Source organism: Equus caballus, chromosome 5, assembly GCF_041296265.1.
Source record: "Equus caballus isolate H_3958 breed thoroughbred chromosome 5, TB-T2T, whole genome shotgun sequence".
NCBI classification, from domain to species: domain Eukaryota; kingdom Metazoa; phylum Chordata; class Mammalia; order Perissodactyla; family Equidae; genus Equus; species Equus caballus.
In genome coordinates this window covers 89,824,672-89,847,206 of record NC_091688.1, presented here as the reverse complement: position 1 = coordinate 89,847,206, position 22,535 = coordinate 89,824,672, and the positions used below count along the sequence as shown (strand labels likewise).

Genomic DNA, 22,535 nt, shown 5'->3' with positions numbered 1-22,535 from the left:
TATTTCTGTGTGACACTGGTCTTTTACATAGGTGGTGGCAACATTTTACTAAAATAAAAAGAGCAAAGATCAGTAATAGATTCCTATAAGTGTTTACCTGGAAAAATGAGGCACAGTTAATAGGTATGGGGCAAAATGGTATTAGTAAAAAACAGCTGTAGTATTAAACTGGCTCATTATAATTTCTTATGAAGTAATTGATATTGCTTCACTTGATCATGAAATTTTCTCCATAAAATTTGTTAGATTCACATCTCTTTGGGTAAATATCTCACGAGAAATTCTCTCCCCATTGGGCCTTTTAATCATTAAAATGTTACAATCCCTTGTCTGCAGGGTTCTTCCAGAATGCTTCTCATCGCTTTCCCTTCTCACATTCCTTAGAAAGCCAGAAACACAGTCAGTGCTCTAAGTGACAGTGAACCCTAAGGCAGGGACTGTTTCCATTTACAACACGTGGCTTGACTACCTGCTTTCAACTCCGTGGGGGATATCAACCACCAAGCCCTTCCTCAAATACACCATCTCTTTCTTCGTACCTGGTGTCTTTATCCTTTCCGAGCTGGATTTGGGATGAATTAACTCTGCAAACTACGATCTGACAGCTGTGGGTAAGCTTTCCTCCGCTCTCCAGATTCCCATTTTGTAGCCCTAGGGATGGCGTCTTGAGCTTGAAAATGAGTTCAAACAAACTTTTCCCTAAGTGGTCGGGCTGCTGAAAGGGCAGCTCTGAGGCTGACGGGGGAGCCGTAGCATCTGAGCGCGATGCCCTCGTCTCTCCGGGTCCGGCTCTGGGCTCATGGAAAAGGGGCGGAGAGGAGACAGAAGAGAAAGGGGCGGAGGTCACCCGCGCCCTCCAGCCTGCCCAGGCTGCGAGCGCAGCTAGGTGCTGAGGGATCGGAGGAGCCGAGCGCCCGGCAGGTTCCACGGTGGGGGAGCGCGGAGAGGGACGCGCGGCCAGACCCAGCCGGAGCCGGAGCCGGAGCCGGGGCCGGGGCCGGGGCCGGGGCCGGGGCGGGAGCGGGAGCCGGGGCCGGGGCCGGAGCCGGAGCGGGGGCGCGGCGCCCGAGGAACCTGTGGCGGCGGCGGCGGAGCGGAGCCGGGCGCGCGATGGCGCACCGAGCGGCGCGCTCTGCTGCTCCGCCGAGAGCCCTGCCGGCGGCCCTGGACGCCAAGGTAAGCACCCTTCCGGCGGCTGGCTTCCCACGCGGCTGCCTCCGGATGCTCAGCCCGATCGCGGGTTGGCCACTCTATCCCTGGACGCTCGGCGGCATCTGCAGCCGGCCGCACTGGAGGGCACCTTAGCCTGCGCTTGGCGACAAGTTTAGACTATGCCCCAAGCTGGGAAGACTCTAGAAAGAAGGGTACTCGGGCTGACCCGTCCCGATTCTGAGCTGGGCGCCTGGGGACCGGGTAGAGAGAGTCTCAGAGGAGGGAAATGGGCAGAGGAAGCTATCCCCTTTTGGCTGTGTGGTTCTCTGTTGGCGACGCTTCGAGTCCTGCACCCAGGCCAGAGCAGGCCTTTGGCGCCCCCGGGGTTGGGAGAAGGAAAACGGCCCTCTGGCGTTTGAGCAATCGCAGAAAGTTGCAGCAAGTTAGGAGGTTTGGGAAGGATGTTGCAAGCAGAGGGCTGCGGGCGGCGGGGAAGTAACGGGAGAAAGTCGAGCTGTGAGTAAGACCTGGAGGAGACGGCCGCCCTCCGGGCAGGCCGGGCGGCCCCACTCGGGCGGGTCCCAGGAAAGGCTGGGTCCGGAATTCCCACCTCCCGGAAAGCTGCTCTGGGAAACGCCAAGCGAATTAGCTCGGGGCGGGGTGGCTGTGGTCGGTGGGTACTGAGGGTCTGTGACTCAGGCCTTAATTCACTAGGGAAGGAGCGGCAAATACTTTGTATTGGATGTTGCTACCTTGAAGCTGTAACTTAGCATCTAGGCAGATGTGCTCACCGTGAGCGCCGCCCGCCTCCTTTCCTCTCACCAGCCAGGATTTCTGCACAGGTGGTAGGTGGACCAGAAAACCTTCAGAGAGTCTCACCGCTCTGCTTCCCGTGGGTCACTGATGCGTGTGGTTTGCTGTTATTTGATCGAAATCAAATAGTTTTAAAACTTATTCAGAGAAGCCCTATTTAACATCAGTGAGCTTGCTGGTCCCCTTTGCCCCCTCCCAAAGTTTGGAGAAGATTGTTTTGTCAGCTAACAAACAGGTAGTTCACCTAAGGAATAATCTGCAGTTTGGGGACGAAACCCATCAAAGAAAAAGGCAGGAAATTTTGAAATGTTATGTCGTTATTTAAATAGACGATTCTGCTTTTAAAAACTTTATTGGGTTTAAATCTAATCTTGTTAGTGATTTTCGTAAAAAGTTTTAATGTGTCAGGGAAGTGTCAGGAAGAGATTTAGGAGGTGCCCATTGGCAGAGGGCCCCAGAGGTTAACCAAGGGGTCTCCATTTTGGCAGCTTCTTTACCTTGAAAATGACTCGTGGAACCGCAGGCAGATGTGTGCTGTTTACACTGTGATGCAACCTTGCTTTTGATAGGCCAGATAAATCTGATTCCCACCACAGGGTGCTGGGGCGCTGCGGTCTTAAATGTCAGATGAGCAGTTACCCAGTGCTCATAAATCCTGTCTTTATGCTACAGATGTCTGGACTGCAAGCCTGCACTGTTCTGAGAGGGAGATGACTTGAGCGACCAGCTTTTATCTCTACAACAATGTCCATGAACAATTCCAAACAGCCAGTGTCTCCTGCAGCTGGGCTCCTTTCAAATACAACTTGCCAGACGGAAAACCGGCTTTCAGTATTTTTTTCAATAATCTTCATGACAGTGGGAATCTTATCCAACAGCCTTGCCATTGCTATTCTCATGAAGGCGTATCAGAGATTTAGACAGAAGTCCAAGGCATCGTTTCTGCTTTTGGCTAGTGCCCTGGTAATCACAGACTTCTTTGGCCACCTCATCAATGGAGCTATAGCAGTCTTTGTATATGCTTCTGATAAAGACTGGATCCGCTTTGACCAATCAAATGTCCTTTGCAGTATTTTTGGTATCTGCATGGTATTCTCTGGTCTGTGCCCACTTCTTCTAGGCAGTGCAATGGCCATTGAGCGATGTATTGGGGTCACCAAACCAATATTTCATTCTACGAAAATTACGTCCAAACATGTGAAAATAATGTTGAGTGGCGTGTGCTTGTTTGCTGTTTTCATAGCTTTACTGCCCATCCTTGGAAATCGCGACTATAAAATTCAAGCGTCGAGGACCTGGTGTTTCTACAACACGGAAGACATCAAAGACTGGGAAGACAGGTTTTATCTTCTACTTTTTTCTTTCCTGGGGCTCTTAGCCCTTGTCGTTTCATTCTTGTGCAATGCCATCACAGGAATTACACTTTTAAGAGTTAAATTTAAAAATCAGCAGCACAGACAAGGCAGATCTCATCATTTTGAAATGGTCATCCAGCTCCTGGCTATAATGTGTGTCTCCTGCATTTGCTGGAGTCCATTTCTGGTAAGAACCTAACATTTTGAGAATTTCTGCTTTCTTCAGTTAATCCATGTTCAGTACAAAGTTTGCTATCTTTTTCCAAGTTGTTAGTCTTGCTGGGCAGCACTGTTCAGTCTTTTAAATGCTGGAGTTCACTCCTTATTTCAGCACTGAACTCTGGCTTAGATTTAAGCTACTTAGGATGCCCATGGTTATTTCCCCAAGCCCTGAGTTGAAAGAAATGTCTTGCCAAACAACTCTAATGGTAATGTTACCTGTTTGCTGTGCAGTATAAAGTAATTTTAACAGAAGTAATGTAGTTTTAATATACTGAGTATGATTCGTCTCTAAAATGTGAAAAAAAATGACCAACTATAATACGGTATTGGAATGGACTCCAGTAAGTCTTGGTGGAAAATTAGCCAGACTTTCAATTTATAGACAAGGCATATTAGGTACCAGGTTCTTCTAAACACACAATGCCCAGGTCTCAGCTTACAAGGGGAGGTGATGAGTCGAGACAGTTGGGTAGTTCAGGTGAACTGTATGGATGGATCAGGTAAAGAAATCACTAGTTCGCTAACCCGGGAACCATGCCAGTAGTGCAGGGAAAGATTTGATTGGCAGGAAGGCCAGAGATTCTTCCCTTATCATTTCATTCCTTTCTTTTTTTTTTAAAATTTAGCCAGCAGCTATATTTGACAGCTTGGTATTTTTATTTGGAAGTGAAAGCTAAGTATAAGGAATTAGCAACAAACATAAGTCATTTATATTACATTCTGGGTAGAAGACAAGAAAAAAAATACTTATGATTGATAATATGACCTTCACTCCCTCCAACAGTTTACTTTATGATGGAAAGAGTGACACCACACCATGAAAGAGAAAAATTCCTTCTCTGCGTAGCTAATAATGGCAGCACAGATTATCTTCATTCCTTTTTCTGTACCAATGGGGAAACGAGCTGATATCCCGTGTTAGTAATAGAGGTGATACACAGGAAGAGGTGAGGAAAAGGGGTGAGACAAAGGTAGATGGAACACAAAGGTCATGGTCAATGCCTTGAATGGTGGTTTGAAGGTGCTTGTGACTAATGCAGTTTTCCTAGGCACCCAACAGGCCCATTGCCCAGTTGTTGCCAGTGGAGTTTTAATAGAAAATCCTGATGATCTTGATGCACAGAAAATTTTGGGGGAGCTGCTGCTGCAGACAGATTTTTTGATAGCCTATTTTATATTATGGATGGATTTCTACTTTTTGAATATTTCTTTATTTCTATGTGTATTATTTCCTCACAATTTCAATTTAGCTTCTTGAATTGTTAAATCATTTAAATATTTTTTTATGATGTTCCTGAATTGGTCCTAGGAACCACACCAGGGGAAGGCTGGGTTGGATCTGTCAAGGCAAGTCAACACTTTGAGGCTTGTTTGTTGTCAATTTAGGTGACACCACACAGGGATATGACCTGTGCTCACGGGATAGTTGTCTCTGTCTGAATAGCAGAGGCCAGTTCTAGCAACACTTGGAATCACTTCAGTGTTCATTCTTGAAGAGTTTAATTTATACCACTTGACAAGGGAATTTCCATTGAATAAATGTTGCTTTTTTTCTTAAACTTTGAAATAGAGTAGCTTCTCGAAATAAAAAGTGAATCTGATTAGAGTTAAAATTAATTTAGGGGTTGGAAAGGAAATACAAAGAAGGTGAGAAAAGAGGTAGCTGAAATATTTAAAGACATTTTGAAATGAAGGTCATAGCCCTGAAGAAAACCTGAAAATAGTGAAATCGTGAACTCAATGAGAGACAGAGACACTGAACAGCTGAGGTAATCAGTGGGGCTTTGGTTTTCGCTTGTTCTGAGTCACCTTTAAATTCTGCTTAGTTCTGGCTTTTGACTTTGAGAGCTAGGAACGATGGGTTAACTACTCAAGACTATGGAAAGTGGTAAGGTCTCACTCTCACCATGGATATGTTGAATTTATGTTCTTCCCTAATTTCTTTTCCTGAATTTTTGATTTCCTGCACTGTTGACATAAATATTACAATTTAGTTCATATTTTGAACATATTTCCTACTGGAAACATAATTTTATTTTTATGAAACATTTTCGGAGGTCTGCGTTCTATTTATCTGTGAATTATTGTTACATCTATGATACCAATATACCATTACCTCTAAAATGCTTTTTAGTGTGCAAATTATTTCTGTGTTAGACATGTAGTAGGTGTGGCACAGACACTCCTTGATGGATTGCTATTTTGAGTTGTTTCAAGCATTCTTTGCATTCCTGGTCTGTCTTGTGGAGACTTGGATCTTTAGCAAGTTCTGGTAAAGAATTGATAACTTTCGTGGTCTTGGAACAAGTGCCTTGGGCATGGGTTAAGGCCGTCAGACAGCTCTAAGTGGAATCCTAGTAAAACACCCAGGCTTGCAAATGTCAGAATAACACCCAACACTAATACCTCAATTGAAACATTTCTCCTTTTTTCCTTAAATGCCTAGGAGGAATTGCATAGATCTTAATTCTGAGCCAACATTCTCCTGCCCATCCTGTATTTTAAAACTTTCTTAGTTTTTAAAATACCTCTGAAACCAAGCTTCTAGATTCCCTTAGATGTACTATAATGGTGACAGCTTTCAGGTCACTGCCCTGCTTTACACCGTGAGCCTTCTCTCTATGATTGATAAATACAAATTGTTGGATTTGTAATTTGAATTGAACATCTGCACACAGCCTGTGACCTGTGCTCACTGTCATTTTCAAGCCTCAAACTGAAACGAAGGTGCAGGTGCCTACCCTAAAAGAGGAAGCGAGTAATGCAGATGATGTCTGTGCTTGACAGGGTGCACTGCATCAAAACTTATCAACAGTGGCATCATTTCTAAAACTATTTAAATTTGTAACTCATGACAAAGGGGATACTTTATTAATTTTGATGATTGAGTTCTAATCAATACAAAGGTAAGATGATCATGATGTTTGTTTGAATTCTCTCTCTTTTTTAATATACTTTATTTTTCTCGAGTAGTTTTAGGTTAACAGAAAAATGAGTGGAAAGCACAAAGTTCACATATACCTCCTCATGTCTCCCCTTATCTCTCTAGGCATCCTTGTTATTAACATCTTGCATTGGTGTGGGACGTTTATTACAATTGATGAGCCAATGCTGATGCGTTATTATTAACTGAAGTCTGTAGTTGACATTAGGGTTCTCTCATCGTGTTCTACATTGTGTGGGTTTGGACAAATGTCTATTGACATGTGTCCACCATTACAGTATCATACAGAATAGTTTCACCGCCCTAAAAATCCCCTGTGGTAGGTTTTTTTAAAAAAAATTTAATCTGTTTTATTTTCCCCAAAGGGGAAATGTGTGTGTGTGTATGTGTGTTTAGGAATTGAGATGTAGAAATGTAGTACAATCATAATATTAGTTTAAAATATAGCTTGTTAATGACTTCTTAAATTTTACAGTATCTGGATTTTATAGTTTTAAACATGGTTAACTCATATAAATTCATTTAATTACACTCCCAACTGAAAAATACAGGAAACTACAATAGATACATATTAGTTTACAGCTCCATTTAGCACTAAGTTAATACAAAGATTTTTGAGAGTCAAATGGCAATTATAAAATCGTCTTGTGTGCATCCTAGGTGACTCCTTTTCCTTAATAAATAAATCTTGAAGACATTCTTTTGACATTTAAAAGAGGGGAAAAAAGACATTTACCAGCACTTTCAAGTAACATTTTCTTAATATTCTTTGTTTCTTTCTTTATACAGGTAATGATTCTTTTTAATGTTCCATTTCTAGAATATGTAATCCTAAAAGGAATTTATTATTACTGCTATGCTTATTTCACTAGTTTGGCAGAGCAATAAATACTTGTTGACTGGTTGACTGTAACTTAAGTAGCATGAATGTCAAAAGATTGGAAATGATTGACCAGAATGTGGATTCTGAGTTTTGTAGGTAAGAGTTAATTAAGCAAATACTGAAACCAAGTGGTAATTTTCAATCTGTTCCCTAAAGCAGCAACTATAGACATGACACTATTAAACTTCAGCAATCTTTCTAGAAGGCCATACGTTTGTTGACCTTCTCTTCAGGGATAGAGGATTATTTTGAATTGGGAAAAGAAGTATAAAGTATATGAAGAGCAAAACGATTTCTTATGTAGGTGAGTTTCCCAAGAAATGTGTTCTCTTGCATGTGTAGAGATTGAGTTTGATTTTTCTAAGATTCTTACTCTTACGCTAGTATTTCTAGTCAACGTAGTTAAATTTTTGATTACTAAGATGTTTGTCAGATATAAATCAAACAACTGGATGGTTAATTAACTTTACTGAGTTACTAAAGGTATCAGCATCATAATGACCAGATCTTACAGGGCTAGTGGCAAATGATTGAACAACACAACATCACAGAACACTTTGACTATTAGTGAAGATTGTTTTCTTTGAAAGGCTGGCCCTCGTTATCATATTTAAGAACTGTGTAATGGAAATCTGTATATGTGTCTTTTACACTTGCCTCTACACCAAAAGGACAGTGAATGGATGTACATTTACATGTTTTAAGTGAAAAGAAAATGTGGAAAATGTATAAACATGTACATAAATAACGTGTACATGTGTAAATTATGTCCCAAATTAAAAAAATTAACTAATCCACCATTGGGTCTAACTGTACTAAAGAAAAGGGTTTTGAATAGCTTTCTTTCTTAAATTAAAAACAATAATGGGCTCTTATGGTTTTATGTCACATCTTGGAAAGTGGGTCTTTCTGGTGTATCCTCGGATTGCTGCTGATTTTAGAGGCAATGTTGTCATAAATTGTTGTAGCTCATTCCTTTGTGAAGTGAGAGTGCTCCCTTGTTTGGAACATGGAAGCAGCAGTGATGTTGTCTGAGTAAAGGACTGATGACACTTAGGTTCTGCTTCTACAAAATTCTTAAACAACTCAGACACATGCCACTCAAAATTCATATCCAGAAGAAAAGGTGTATTTTAAAGATGTATTAATGTAGTTTACCTTATGGGAATCCAGGCTACTTCTGTGTTTGAGAGGGCATCGAGTAAGTGGCATGAGGTCAATGACAGTAGCTGGCAGAGGAACAGTTCTAGGAGATTTGGGAGCACATTCCTGTCCCTGAGCCTTGGCGTTCTCTTCCCTGTCACTTTCCTCCTGACATCCATGTGGCTTTCTGTCTTACTCCTCTCTTAAATTTTATGTCCTCTGTGTAGGTTATCTTAAAAAGTACCCTTTCTCTTCTCTCTTGTCCTCCTCTACTGTATTTCTGTCACAGCACTTAGCAATATCTGGTAACACAGGATTCATTTCTCTGTTTGGTTGTTGTTTGGTTTCTACCTCTAGCATATCAGCTCCTTGAAGGAAGGGACCTTGTTTATTGCTATATCCTCAGGTCCTAGACCAATGCTGCACATATTTGGGGTCAATAAGTATTTGCTCAATGAATCTCATGTAAGGAGGGCTCCGTCAGTGACGGCGCTCGTTTCCACTCTGGACCCACTCTGCTGATGAGGTCAGGACTCGGATGGTTGGCCTCAGGGATGCTTCTAATGCTTCGAATTGGGATTTGAATAGGAGAGGTCTGAGAGGAGGAAAGTATGTTCAGAGGTTCCCCAGGAGTATCAGTTGGAAGGAAAATCCTGGAGAATCCTGAACATTCTATGGTTTGCATTGGTGCTAGAATTTAGAAATTTTGTCAGCATCCAGAGGAATTTCATGGGTAAACTACGATTGGTATTATTTTATGATGATGCTATTACAATTATTTGTCTACATACCAATTTTCTCTCTCATTCTCAGTGGTCTCTGCTGGCTAGGCTCTATATTACTGGTTTGTGTTTTAGTTTCTACAAGCCGTAGGTCATACACCAATGTTTGTTGAAAGAATGAAGTAAGGAACCAAATATTGAATGGGAAGTATTGAAAGCAAAGGAAGAAATTAGGTGACATAACTAATTCAAAGTTATTTTTGCCCCTTTGTCTTTAGCACTGCCTTTTTCTCTACACGCACACATTTTCCCCTCCCCCCAAATGTATTTAATTTTATTGGTGTTTTATCTTTGAGGAGGTCATGTCAGGAGACAAGAGGAGATAATTCCTTTGAGTAAAACCTGCAGATATTGGTCGTTCATTGTCATAGATAAAACCTCTATGGTAAATGTTGAAATTTTTCTGTAGAATGAGCTTGCTTACCTCAAGTCTTTAGCAGCTGATTGAGTGAATACATGGCTTAATTTGTATTGCTAATCAGACTAAAAGATTGGGTAGGTTTTATTTTCACAGAGGATTAACAGTTTAAGGTCCAACAGACCTATTTTGTGGACACTCCGGTGCCCCATCCAGAACCCCTTTTGGGTGAGCCTTGCTCTGGGGGAAATTACCTCAGCCAAAGGGAGCTACCCCCAGCCCATGGTTATGCCCCGCTCTCTTTGGTCATTCTGTGTGCAGTGACAGGTGGATGTAGGGGTACAAAGCACTTACCCTCTTGCCTCATATGGGACATTTCTGAAGGGTCATCCATGCTTCAGAGCTTGCTGAGGTCTTTCCTGCAACCAGATTGCAGCTCTGCTTCTCCCTTGCCAAACCCTGCTTCCCTCACCGCCTCACACTCCCCAGAAAACTTCGTGCATGCAGATCTCTGTCTTAAAGTCTGCTTCCTGCAGGGTCCGGCTTCCCACAGTCTTCCAGAAGTCCATTTGTTCACACATTATCTAAATTAAAGTATATTACACGTAGGTTTCCACTGTGATTTGACAACAACATTGAACTTTGTATAGGCCTTTGCAGTTGAACTCATTTGAGTCGATCATCTCCCTTCTTGGAAGTGTACAGTGTAAAATTGGCCCAGCAAAGGTCAATTAATTTAAAAAGACACTGCTAGGTTGAGAATTTACGCAAAATTCTCTTGCTTCAGATGTGCACGATGGTCTGGTATACTTTGGTATTTTAAGTTCATTTACTCTTGGCAAAACATGACTTCCTGTTTTTAGGGAGAAAGACTTATAAAAATGCCCAAAGATATCATAGACATTGAGACGGCACTTACAAAACATTACTTGAATGATTCAAGTGCAAACGGATCAGAGACATGTGGATTAAATTTATGCCCTCCTGGATATAAAAATCTTCTGGCTTAATGTGTTTGGGAGTTTTTATTAAGCTCCAAAACATTTGAAGAACAGTTCAAGATGTTGATGTGCCCCAAATCTCTCTGGGTTGCCAATTTTAATTTTATTTGCTTAGTCTTCTCCTTACAGGAGGTATAGAAAATGCGTTCCATTTATATTTGAGTTGGAAGGCATTTGTAGCCACACTGAATTTCACCTGGTACATCAATGCCCTCTATCTGTATTTAGAGAGGGCTTCATCCAATAGGAACAATTTGTCTTTTGATATTTGTAAATATTAGCCTTCAGAGCTTTTGTAAATTTGTCATTCTGTCTGTCGTCTATCCTGGGTGTAAGGATAGCAATGCCACGAAGAGTGGATACAATTGTGGCTTTATACAGACAGGAAGGTGGTTTTTCTCACTCTTTCTATGCTACTGAATTCCCAAATAAAATTCAGACTGTGGAATGCCAAAGGGGAGTGTGGCTGTGGTGTGAGGATGAAGGAGACAGAGACAATTGGGTTATGTAAAAGGATTTATTTTAGCTTTTTGTGCATAGTCCCAAATCAAACCTTCCCTTTAGAATACTGTAGTTATTCAAGTCCAGGCAGGGGGCAGGGTCCAGCCCTACCACCTCTTAATTGTGACCTTGAGTTACTCTAAGCCAATTTTGCACCTCTGTGAACTGATTATAATAATAATACTTAGTTTAAAGTACTATCAGAAAAATGGTTTGACCTTCCTATTATCCCATAACACAGTGATTGGTGCAGAGTAAATGCTCAAAAAAATCCAAAAATCCTCAAAAAGTCTATTGCTTCTCGCAATCCACCATCTCAACTGGAAATAATCATCTGTGTTTAGCTCAGATGTTTTCCATTTTCTCCTCTAGTAAGAAGGTTTGGTTGTAGTGGAAGGGAAAAGAGGGAGCTCATAGTTTCAGAAAACTTTCTTGGACATTTCCACTTGAAGTTTCAGATTATTGCTCCTTATTTCACTGCCTCACCAGAAGTAAAGATGTTGCCTGCTAATCTTTTGCATCTTATTCAAATTCAAATATTCCAATAATTTATGATTATAATACTCTGTAAGATATTCATTTATAAATTATTGGAATCAAGTTAAAATGAGCAAAAACTTACTGAGACTGTTGTGTATAAGGCACGATGCTTGGCTTGTGAGTGGTTCCAGGGAAAAAAAGATAAAGCTCTTTCTTTAAGGAGCTTATAACTTAGTTGGAGTAAAAGATACACCCTGTCTAAAAGCTAAGATATTAGCTCTTGGAGAGGCAATATAGTGTAGTAATTAAGAGTTGTTTTGTTTCTTCCACTTACTGGCTGTGTGACCATAACCGCTCTGTGCCTCCATTTCCTTGTATGTAAAATAGGTCTAGAATAGTACCTTCTTCACTGGGTTGTGTGAGAACTAAATAAATTGATATATGTAAGATAAAATAGTGCCTGACATAGTAAGAACCGTATGCTTCAGTTATTATGCTGTTGTCATTATTGTTGCTGTTACTATTAAATATTAATGCTGCCAGCCAATAATTTTGTCAACGAGGTGACCAAAGGTGCTTTTTAACTAGTTATAAAATGAATAATGGTGCTATAGTAGCGAGCTGTCACTTGCAATTTGGCGGTCCGCAAGTCATTATTTGTTTATTTATTTGACAGACGTTTACTGAGCACCTCCAGGTAGTGCTCTAGATCCTAGGAGAACAATCTCTGTGATTTAACTGGTCATGATATCTATGGCCCTAAGCAACAGTACTTATAGGCAGTGAGAAAAGAGGATGTGTAGGAAATTGAAATATGAAGATCTTCAATTATATTTTCTGTTATAATAGAAGAGCAGGTATTCTGTTAAGAATGCATGTGGATGAGATGATTTCTGATAACTTGTAAAAAGGAAAATTTCTATAGTGTATAATTTAGAAGGAAAAACTACTGGAAATAAATGTGATCCAAAGTCAAGTAATGTAAATTGTAAAAACCAAGAGAAAAGAGATTATAATTGTATAATTGCTAGAGCCATAAAAATGTATGAATAAGAAACTCTGTAGCATTTGGAACAGGCTAGCGCAAGAGTAGAATTGAGCAGGTTATAATAAATTAATATTAAAGGCTAGAAGAATTTTCAACTAACGAAGCATGAATGGTAGAAAAATTAAATCTGAAATAGCAATTTACAATTCAAATTGGTATTTTATACTATCTTTTGATAAGGAAAGTGGTCAAGGATATAGAAGAGAAATAAATTTTGGTGAAACGAAGCATTACCAAAACCACCAACTCTTTCTAAAAATTTGGCTTAAGAAAACCTTAGAAAGGACTGAAAATAAAGCCAAATAAATTACTGTGAAATTTTAATAATAGAAATGAAGAAAATTAAAAAATTCGTCGTTGTTCATTTACTCATTGATTCATTCTTTCGGCAGACTTTTGCTGAGCAAAATGTTGAATGTCTCTCCAGGTGGAAGGTAAAGCATAGAGACAGAGATGTGGACTGGGAAAATATTCCTGAGGCAAATTCTAGAATCAGACTTCCTAGCTCCTTCATTTTATCCACGATCTTTGCGCCCTCTTCTCCAACCTGTAACTCATACATGCATCTGCCTTTTTCTTCTCTTTCCACTTTTAATAGGGATAAATATAACTGTTGGCATTTTTCTGGTCTTGCCTGGGAGCAGGGCAGAGGGTTAATTGATTCAGTGACAGTAGAGGAAGCTCTGGCCCGAAGGTGCATTAATAGGGGTTAAATAATAACACTGCTGTAGCAGCAGCCGTCACTGTTATTGTTATTATTATGATTACATATTACTGTGTTTTGCTTCTTGATTCATGTTCACAGCAGAGGACCAGAAAACACGGAAAATAAAAACCACATGAATGACAGAGAGACAGAGCGAGGAGTGGGAGAGGAGCAGGGACAAGGTAGTGAAGGGTGCAGGAAGCTGGCGGTGTGGGGTTGAGAGAGTCACTCAGGTGCTTTAAGAACTCCATTGGAAAGGAAAGACCTCCCTTTATTTCCACGGACGTCTTCTCCTTGTTGAGGAATATTAAATTTTGTGTGTTATAGTCCCTCAAGCTGCTTTAAAAAATAGAATGTTTTCTTTAACTGTAAAATTCGATTGTAAAAAAAAAATACAGCAAACTACAAATTAAGATTTAAAAAATTTTTCCAAATCCCACTATCCAGAGATAGCCATGATTAGCATTCTGGGTTCATCCTTTTACTCATCTGATTAGTTTAATTTCTTTGATTAGTAAACTTTTTTCTTTTTTTCTTTTTTTTTGAGGAAGATTAGCCTTGAGCTAACATCTGCTGCCAATCCTCCTCTTCTTTTGCTGAGGAAGACTGGCCCTGAGCTAACATTCATGCCCATCTTCCTCTACTTTATATGTGGGATGCCTACCACAGCATGGCTTGCCAAGTGGTGCCATGTCTGCACCCGGGATCCGAATGGATGAACCCCTGGCCGCCAAAGTGCAACGTGTGAACTTAACCACTGTGTCACTGGGCGGGCTCCACAATGCATTTTTTTGATAGAGTTTTAGGGTGTTTTTCCTGATTGTTGTTTTGAGTTTTCTACTTTTTCTTGAGACAATATTGGTATATTTTATAAAATTTAGTTAAGTTTCTTGAGAGTATAAATTTAGAAGCAAAATTTTGTACTAAGAATTTCTTTATTATTAAAGATATTCTTTTCTATTAATTGATATTTATTATGCATATACAAATTGCATATATACGTACATTTATATATGTATTTATTATACCAATATTTTGTATAACAGTTGCATTATTTCTTTTTAAATTAACCTTTTCAGAGGGCTGTCTAGTTTAATAGTTAAAAAATTTCTTATAGCAATTAATAAATCTTATTGTTTTCAAATTAGCTAACTTACTATTATTAGATTTTGTAAATATTCCATGGGCATATGAAAAGAATCTACGTTCTCTTTTTCTAAGTTACAAAGTTCAATACATAGCTATTAAATTAAGATTATTACTTATAGAATCCCATTTCCTTATTTTTTCCTAATTGTTCTATCAAATAATGTATATGAGAACTTAGAATTTTATTACATTTGTGTTTTTTTTAACAGTTGTATTCATAATGGTTTTCAATGGATTTCGATTTCAATGTAATGCCATCAGGGGTTAAAATTCATATTTGTTATGTCTTTGTTGTGAAGTTACTCCTTTCATAAATATATAGCAGCCTTCCCTCTCCAATTTAAAACGTTTTTCTTTGAATTCTTCTTTATCTTATACTGAAGGTGAGCATCTTTATTGCAATAGTAGCAATCCACTTGTGAGTATTTTGGATTTTGTTGTGCATTTACTATTATTGGTATAGTCTAAGAAACTTTTAGTGCCATTCATATTAATGGAAGACAGCGTCATAATAACATTCAAACAGAGCAAGTAGAGCTTTTCTCTCCCTCTCTGTCATGCCCCCAGTACCCCTTGGGTGGGCTCCAGAATTCTGACCTTGGAAAAAATGTAATGCGGGAAGTAAGTTCTCTTCTTATATTCTGCTTCCTGTGTTCTGGTAGCTGCTTTAGTTCTGCTCATTTAGGAAGCATGAGGCTAGATCAAAAGGGAGTCAACATTTGGAAGAGCATGGCTAAACTTCCAGTTTGGAAAGCCCATTAGTTCTGCCTAGTGCCAGAAATTTGCTCCAGAGGACAGTGGACTTCAGCACCTGGGATTGGCCTCTGCCTCTTCCAGTCCTGCTCAAGGTTTTGGTTTGTGTTTGCTGGAGATCTGTGTCCTAGGAAGAAACTTCTGAGAATATTCCTCCAATCTAGCATATCTTTTGGATCTGCTTAAATTAGAAATGCACTCTTTGGGGAAAAGCTGGACTAGAACTGCATGTAGAATGAAAATACTGTGTGAATACCTTCTTTCTCCTCATTTCCTAGTATAAAAGCTTATTTCCAAATTGCAACACAAAAGTAGCAATATATATCTAGCGTTATGCTTGTGCTCATTGCGGTGAACCGACAATTAGTTTCTGAAACAGATTAATCTTTATATGCTGCTGTAATGATATATTTTTGTGACTGACAATTTCCATATTTCTCTCATATACTATTTCTGAATCAATAAAGTACCTCACATACCAAATAATTTTTTAAAATTCCATAGTCTTTATAAACTTTGATAGCACATGGTGGCTTTGAAGCTGTTTTGGGCTGGGTGGTGATTCTTTTCTCCACTGAAAGTCCAAGGACAGCCAAGGCAGACTGTTCCTTATTTCAAAGGAATATAAAGCATTCCTGCTTTCAGTCAAGAAAAACATGCCAGGCAGTTCTAAATGCCTGGCATTTAGAGGCGATCTTTGCCTTTTTAGTTCATCTCTTTAAGGTCATCGCAGGCTGATCTATGGATCCGGACGCCAAAGACAGCTTGCCAACAGCTTTCCTGGATGGGGGAGAAGACAGCAGTCTGTCTAGGAGAAATTTCCATTGTGTGCTACTGACCTTCTCCCAATTGCTCACTTTAGGTTTGTCTGTATAAGCTAAATAGTCATAACACAAAGCCAGTCTGCTTATTTAGATAGTTTGGGATCCATGTTAATTTCCATATGGTTGATTTAGCAAGCCATTTTATATTTGACTGTAAAGATCAACGAATAACCTGTCTTACTTGTATCACTGCCCTGTGTCTAACACCCGCCTTGTGTGTGAATTGACCTTAAGATGTAACCACAGCGTTGGTGCCATCTTTCTCTTCAACTTCTTGGTTTGTCTTACGTGGTTGCAAAAAACTCAAGCTCAAAGCGATTCAACTCACCCAGAGGTTATTTATCTGCTAAATGGTATGAACAGATAAGCAAGAAATCAATGAAACATGATATGCATCACAGTGATTTCTCAATGATGCCCGATGTATTTGGTACCCAGCAAAGTAAGAAAACCCAGTGAGTCCTGAGGAATCTCTCTGCTACCCGCACCTACCCCAGCCCTCCCCTAATAAGGCCAAAACATTGAAAAATGTTTCAGCTTGAAGGACCAAGTTCTCTATTTTGGAATTAACCTCATCTTTCCTGTCCTCTGAAGGCCACTAGGATCTGTGGGAAACAGGCAGGGGCCTTCTTTGTGGTGAGTAGAGGGAGAAACCCAGCCTCGGGCCTCCCTAGTCAGTGACAGATGGACACTCAGCCTGAAGAGCAGAGGGGGGATGAACGTGCCATCATGACTTTAAGGTGAAACAGGGAAAGACAGTTCATTAAATAATGTTTTTATAATTAAAATCAGAACACTCATGTTTGAATGCTGGTTAAGTAACTAGGTGTTTTTCCTTCCCAAATTGCTTCAAGAAAGTCCAATGTTTCATAAATAAAATGCCAAAATTACAGGTTTGGCATGAAGTGTAGTCAAACGTATATATGACTGGTGGCTAAAAATCATTTCTCTAAGAAGAATTTGTTACTGTGGCACATTATGCTGATTCGAATCTGATTTTCTTTTTATTATTCAAACCTGATTTTCTTTTTACAATTCTGACATTACACTGATTTGAATCGGATTTTCTTTTCATTGTTCAAATCTGATTTTCCTTTTACATCTCTGACATTACACGGATTCGAATCTGATTTTCTTTTTATTATTCAAATCTGGTTTTCTTTTTACAATTCTGAAAGTCTTGATTTGTTTTTATTTACATTTGTAATAATTTTCTCCGTGAAACCTGCTCTGATTATTCTAGCCCACATTTATCTCTCTTTCTGTGGATAAAATATAGCAACTAATTCTATATAATTATAAAATTTGCATTGTTTGTTTTGTGACTGTCTGATCTCCAAATGGATAGGGAGCACCTTAGAGACAAGTCAGTGTCATGTGTTTCTACTTTGTTTCCTGCGATGCCTGATATACAACTTGGAGAGGTTCAAGGAAAATACAGCTCATCCATTCGAATCCTTTAATCACAAGTGAAGTTAGTGAATGAAACAACGTCTTTATAGCTATGGTTATTAAATGCATATGAATGTCACATAAGGATTTTTTTTTAAATGTTATAAATATAACTACAAAACTATAATTGTGATGATGATTTTATATGTAAAGTTCTTGCTTAGAAATTGTTTTTGTAGTGTAAGAATTAATTAATAAACCTCATCTATAACTCCTACCGCATGGCGGACAATGCTCTCAGCACTTCACAGATGTTAACCCATGAAATCTTTATTCCATTCTCACTTGTGTATTTCCTCAGACACAGAGAATATTTATGACTCTGTATGTTCAGAGGGTTTACCCAAAGGATACGATCATATAAGGCTTGAGATTATTTGCCTTCAGCATCATGAGCAGCCGCACAACATCACTGGCTATGTGTTGTAACTGAAGTTTTAGTTAAAATTGAAGTGAGTTCAGATTTCAGTCACTATTCATGGGGAAGAGCTCTGACATGAGGACAGCTCGAAGGCGTTGAGTTGGTTGTGATTTGTGGAGAAAGGTAAACATGATTAAAAGGAAGATTATTTTTGTAATCTATTGTTGTACTGACATAGGCCTGATTGAAAGTAAATCTTTGAACAAACTTGCTAAAAAGGCTGCCTTTGATGAATTAAAAAAAAATTTTTTTTTGCTTTTCTTCTTCCTTCCAGAGCATTTCCAATGCCCTCGGTCTCCTATCTTTCCCTGTCCTGAACTGAATGGGTCCTAATTTATCTGTATAAATTAAAAATTCCAAGTTAAAAAACTTGGCAGCTCTGTTAGTTGGTATTGAGTATTAAAAATAACCTAGATTTTGTGCAGCATCTTTTTACCTCTTGAGAAGTGTTCTTTGTCTTCTCTCTGTCCCGGAAAGGTTAACGCCCCATCCAGGGGAGAGAAGTCCTTGCTGAGTGTTTTGAGGGACCAGTGAGGCTTTGATTGAAACCAGAGGATGCCATGAGGAGGCAGTTTCAGAATTTTGATTACAACAAAACAAACTTTTGTCTTGAAAATGTGTTCATCTCGCACTGATAGCCTGTTTATTCCAAATGTCTTGCAAAATCTGATGGCTTTGCTCTCAGGACTCTCCCATTCACCATCATGCCCAGGCACGTTTGTGGCTAGAGGATGCCATGGTCCTTGGTTCTTAAAGAGAGCCAAAGATATGGCCTTAGAATTCTTTATAAAAAAGCAATCAAAACACATCCATAAATACAGTATGTTTAGAAATGCTCATTCGTCTATTCAGTAAGTGCCTTTTTTCTCACTGCCTTCCATGTGTCAGACACTGTCCTGGGTGCTAGGGCTGTGGTGCTGAACAAGACAGGCAATAGTCCCCCTCTCATGGAGGTCACATTCCTCTGGGGGTGGTGGTTGCCAGGGGCTAGGGGTTGTTTGGAGAGAAAGAGTGAGAATAAGTAAATAAATGAATTAGGATGATTTCAAATAGGGTAAGTGCCGTGCCTGAGGGTGGAGCCGGGGCTCATTCAGATTGGGTGGTGGAGGAAGGCCTCACATTGAGGTTAACCCTGGATGACCAAAAGGAGCCAGCCATGCGGAGATATGTGGGTAGGGTGGTTGAGTAGAGGGAACAGCCAGCACAAAAACCCAATGGTGGGAATGAGCCTTCTGTAATAAGGGACAAAACAAAGGTCGCTAACTGGAGCAAGGGGAGCACAGGTGAAGGTGGTAGGATTTGAGGATGGAGAGGAAGGCAGGTGCCAGATTGTTTAGGACCTTATAGGCCCTGGTGAGTTTGGGTTAAAATTCGGTTGGAAACCATTCCTTAACAAAGGAAAGATGTGATCTGATAATTAGTTTAAAAAGATCGTTTTGGCTGGTAGGTGGAGAATGGATTACAACAGAGCAGGAATATAGCAGAAAGTTTTTTGTTTGAAATTTCATTGGACACATGAGTGATGAATAAATTACTCTTTTAGAACTTATATTGGGAAGTCAGGCAAATAATAAATCACTGTTAAATAAAGATCACCTTGGGAGTAACAAAGGAAATACTTTCAAAATAATTCTCCTTTAGGCTTAAAATACAGATATATTTTGTGGCAAAAATTTTAAAGGAAACATATTTAGTTTATCTATTCTACTTGGTTAATAATCTCATATCTCCTCTGCTGGTTTGGCAAAGGGCATTTTGATGGGCAGTAATTTGGTTGAGAATATGCAATTATCTATCTGCATTTTGCTTTTGAGATGAAGTTATTTGGCTCTCTTTTAATTCTCTTTATTATTATTATTATTAATTTTTTGGTTCTGGTTTTGCACAGCATCACACACGCACAGACACACACACAATTAGATAACTTCATGTTTTAGTTTCAAATGGTTTTCTGTTTCTTGACTCTAGAGAAACCAGCTTTGAAATGCCCTGATAATTATTTTAGTACAAAAGAGAAATGTTCAGTCATTACCGCGTTTGTTATCACAATATGAAGGACACCCAGGAACATACATTTGTAGGAAGGTGTTTGTTACAAGTCAGAAGGACTATGGGTCAGGAGTTTACATGTCCCTTGTTTGGGGTTTATTTAGGCTTTAGCTCTGGAATGAAAAATATTTTTTTTGCTACTGATTTTAATATTAACTCCCACTATCTCAACTGTGTCAATTATGAATAGGGTATAACATTTTATTCTGTAGGGCTTTTTTACAGGGCCCTAAAATATTTAAAAATGTCAATACCCTGCAGAAATGAATCTTTCTGGGCAGAGAAAGAGAGCTGGCCCCACCATAACAGGCCTCAGCAAATCCTGACTTGAAAAGAGGCTGTGCCTTCTGAGTCAAGATGCTTAACTATTCTCCAGCTTCTGTTATTGGGAAAGGATCAGTATTCATTCCCAGTTGAATGGCATAGTTAAGACCTCAATAAGATGACCTGACTTGGAAAACTGGTTGAGTTTCGCACTTCAGTTCTGCATTCACCTACCAAATATTCAGCAGGCACCTACTATATGCAAAGATATCTTGATGTAGGTTGTCTGTGCCGATGAGCATCTTCATCAGCGTTGACTCCACATTATATGACTCTAGTGAATCTCTTTAGCCTATACTCGAATCTGTACTTCTGGTTAGGTGAGTTCCTGTGGTCTGTTTTAGTCGACAGAAATTTCTCATTACTTGAGTTTGGATGTACTAGCCACATCTCCTTTGGCAAATTATTAAGGATGTTGTTAAGGATACTGACCATATCACTGATTATATCAAGTAACGTGTGAATTTTCACGTGATACCTGGCAAACCTCCAGTAAAAGATGCTGCTTGATGGCTGTTATTACCGTTATGACCATCATTCCGTTTGATACCATAGTAAAAGTCAGGGGTAATTTGAAAAACATTGAGTGCCTACCATGGGCAGTTGCAGATGTGCTACATGGGGATATAAAGATGACTAAAATGGGATCCTAACTTCAAAGGAATTTGTAGTTTATTTGAGGAGGTGTGAGCAGAACCAGCTCTATTGCAAAAGAACCCATGAGCAAGTGCGCATGGCCTTCCAAGGAGTGGCTTTGCTCAGGAACTTCACGTGTTTAGTCTCTGCTGAGAGACGAATGGTAGAGAGTTCTTGACCAAAGCCCCCTTGAGTTCAGGTTCATTGTGGTCTCTGGTGGTCTTTGGGTTTAGTGAAGTAGGTTCTTAACTACCAATCATGAGACTGAGTTCTCTTCTAGAAATGCCATTTTGTCTTTTGACTTAATCATTGATTTATAAACTTTCTGTTCTCTTTTCTTCCTTGGATTAAATGACCTCATCTTTTCCCCACATTGATTCCTTTTCCATAAATTTGTAGTAAATGCCATTTTAGGTTTATATGGTTTCCTTTCTTTTCATGATTTGCTTCTTAATATGAATGTGTTTAATAAGGTCAATTCTTTTCTAAGATGCCAACCAGACACCATTGCACCTTTTGGAATTTTGGACCTTTGCGTTTCAGGGCTACAGGGGTTTCGGATCTTTGTATTTTTCACTGGTCAAATCAAGCGGGGAAATCTGAAGGCTAGTTCAGTCCATCTCCTTTATCAAATCACTTACTTGAATGCAAAGCCTGATTTCTTGTTGATTACATGTGTTTATCTCCTGTTGTTTATTTCTGGGAAACGTCATGTTCTTTTAAGTGAGCCCATTTTTGTGGTATTATTTGCAAAATCTCTTAAGAATTCAATGTCTTCTTTATAACCACAGAGGAAGGGCTTGGCTTTCTGGTGTTGCAAATAATACCACAAAACTTGGTAGCTTGATGGAAAAATTACAGAGAATTTATACACTGGAAAGAAGAGAGTGGAATTGGATCCACAGTTTTACAGTAGTGCAGGGAAGAAATTTCTAGAGCTTTTGCTGACAGTCTCCTAAGGGAAGAGAACAGTCTTGATGCCATTGGTGGTCATTTTCAGCCCTACTCATAGGATTAGTTAGACCTTTCTTGGTGATATGAGTGAATCATTAGTTTAATTCGGTGATGACTGGCTTTCAGTTTGAGATCGATCATGGTTAAAGTCTACAGAGAGTGTCTCCATTGCCTCCTTCGAATGTGTTTATAAAGGGAAAATAATTTGAACTCTCAAGCTACTTTTCATGTTAAAATTTACATACCACTCAGTGGATTTTGTAAAAGTACTTATTAAGTATGTCATTGTGCTTTAATTACTATGTTTTGATTACCCTGGGTTCTGAGACTCATGAGGCTCCATGAGGGATTTTTAACCTTGTTATTTCATAATTTGAAGGCAGATCATGGCAAAGTCCCCAGCATTCACCTCCTTGGAACCACTGAGTTCGTGCGGGGAGAAGTAATCAGAGCTACACTTTTTTGTTCTGTCTCCTCAGGCAAGACAGGATAGTCAGCCTGCTGGTCGGGTACAGACCATGTGGGCTAGTCCCCTTTCTTACTGTCCCATTCTCCAGCTCCATAGATATGCCCTTCTTCTATGCC

At 39.6% G+C, this 22,535-nt stretch overlaps 1 protein-coding gene across 9 annotated transcripts in view; it reads left to right on the top strand.

Moving 5' to 3' along the window:
- PTGFR (prostaglandin F receptor) overlaps positions 1-22,535 on the top strand; it is a 55,972-nt gene that overhangs the window by 7,167 nt on the left and 26,270 nt on the right. For 3 of the 9 annotated variants that reach the window (XM_070266164.1, XM_070266165.1, XM_070266166.1), the window contains one exon: positions 2,638-3,507. In XM_070266164.1, the coding sequence (XP_070122265.1) occupies positions 2,710-3,507 (798 nt within the window). In that variant the 5' untranslated portion in view covers positions 2,638-2,709. Of the gene's footprint in view, positions 1-336; positions 612-888; positions 1,177-1,525; positions 1,998-2,637; positions 3,508-22,535 lie in introns of those variants that run through there. The other 6 variants (XM_014739993.3, XM_070266163.1, XM_023640207.2 and 3 more) reach the window with 6 other exon arrangements.